This window comes from Triticum dicoccoides, unplaced genomic scaffold (genome assembly GCF_002162155.2).
Source record: "Triticum dicoccoides isolate Atlit2015 ecotype Zavitan unplaced genomic scaffold, WEW_v2.0 scaffold125127, whole genome shotgun sequence".
Classification (NCBI taxonomy): domain Eukaryota; kingdom Viridiplantae; phylum Streptophyta; class Magnoliopsida; order Poales; family Poaceae; genus Triticum; species Triticum dicoccoides.
This window is the reverse complement of record NW_021187698.1, coordinates 1-1375: the sequence shown is the minus strand read 5'-3', so window position 1 is coordinate 1375 and position 1375 is coordinate 1. Positions and strand designations below refer to the sequence as shown.

The following is a 1375-nucleotide window of genomic DNA, read 5'->3' as shown; positions in this document are numbered from 1 at the left end:
CTTACTAAATGGGGCCTGTGCTGTGCAGGGGAAATCTGCCCATGACGTTGATCATAATGGTTCGACAACGAGTAGGTGCTCACCTACAATTATTTTGATTATGAATTAAAATAGCCACAAAGTTCCAGGCAGCACTATATGAATGTGAAACATCATATGTCTGAAATTGAGTACGATATAAATGTCTTGGAACTTGTGGCTATTTTAAGAATCAAAATAATTGTCGGCCAGCCGGCCCGACCATGAGGTAGCAAGAGCAGTACGTACGTACTGTAGAGAGATCGGTAACAAAGGCCGGCAACGACGGCCACAGTACTGACAAATCAAAAACTAATACCGGCAACGAGCAACGGGCGCCACACCATCGACAATGCAGGCAGCATACTTGCCGGCGATGTCGGCGAGGCAGCGCGCGAGCTCGGCCGGCGTCGAGAGCAACGCCATGTGGTCCGCGCCGTGGATTTCCCTGACCTCGTCCACGGGGTAGTTCTGCACCATCCACCGTTGGAACCCCTCGAAGATGGCGTTGTCGTCCTTGAGGACGATGAACACCTTGCGCACAGACCCGTAGCGAGCCTCGGTGTACGGTGACTGCAGTTTCAGGTCGTCCACGAACATCGAGCCGACCCTCATCAGGGATCTTCCCAGCGTCAGATCCTGCCATACATATGATTCCAAACAGCATGCAGCTCTAGGATTAATTTCTAGTATTTGGTCATATGATTCCAACAACATGCAACGGCGTTAGGATTAATTTCCTAACGCCGGGTATTAACAGAGCGACAGGTGTTACCTCCGGCGAGCACACCTGGTAGAACTTTGCTCGGGTGACCAGCGGCCCGAACCGCATGGAAGTAGGGAGCTTGCCCTCAGGATCTTGAGGCTTAAACTCCATGTCCATCCAGTCCATTCTCCGCTCCATGTACTTTTTAGATCCAGCAAACATTCATCAGTAGTACTTACTAGTACATAAGCTGGTGTATGTTGGTTGTTGAGTATATTGTGTACGTGTATATTTGTGTGTAGGGCCCACCTCCTATTTTCTTTGTATAGTTGAGATTGTGGTCCATCTTTGTACTTATATATACGTGTCTGGTGCACAAATCAATACATCGAGATTGCACAGCCCATATCTTGTCCTTCTACATGATATCTATCGCAGTACGATCCTAACCCTAGCCGCCGCCGCCGCCGCGCCTCCGCGCCGCCGCCGCCGCCGCCCCTCCTCCCCGCCACCGTCACCAGCCGCCGCCGCCGCCACCCTCCTTCCGGTCGCCGCCGCCACCGCTGGTCACCGCCGCCTCTCCCACCACCTCGCTCGCCGTCGCCGCCGCCGCCTCTCCAAGGCCGCCGCCGCCGCGGTCTCCCGCTTCCG

General features: G+C 53.7%; 1 protein-coding gene across 1 annotated transcript; it reads right to left on the bottom strand.

Moving 5' to 3' along the window:
• Positions 1–330: 330 nt before the first annotated feature.
• LOC119343382 (salicylic acid-binding protein 2-like) lies at positions 331–910 on the bottom strand. The gene is made up of 2 exons (XM_037614359.1): positions 794–910; positions 331–657 (listed from the first exon to the last, which is right to left on the bottom strand). The coding sequence occupies exons 1-2, from the start codon at positions 908–910 to the stop codon at positions 331–333; spliced, it is 444 nt and encodes a 147-aa protein (XP_037470256.1).
• Positions 911–1375: the final 465 nt, after the last annotated feature.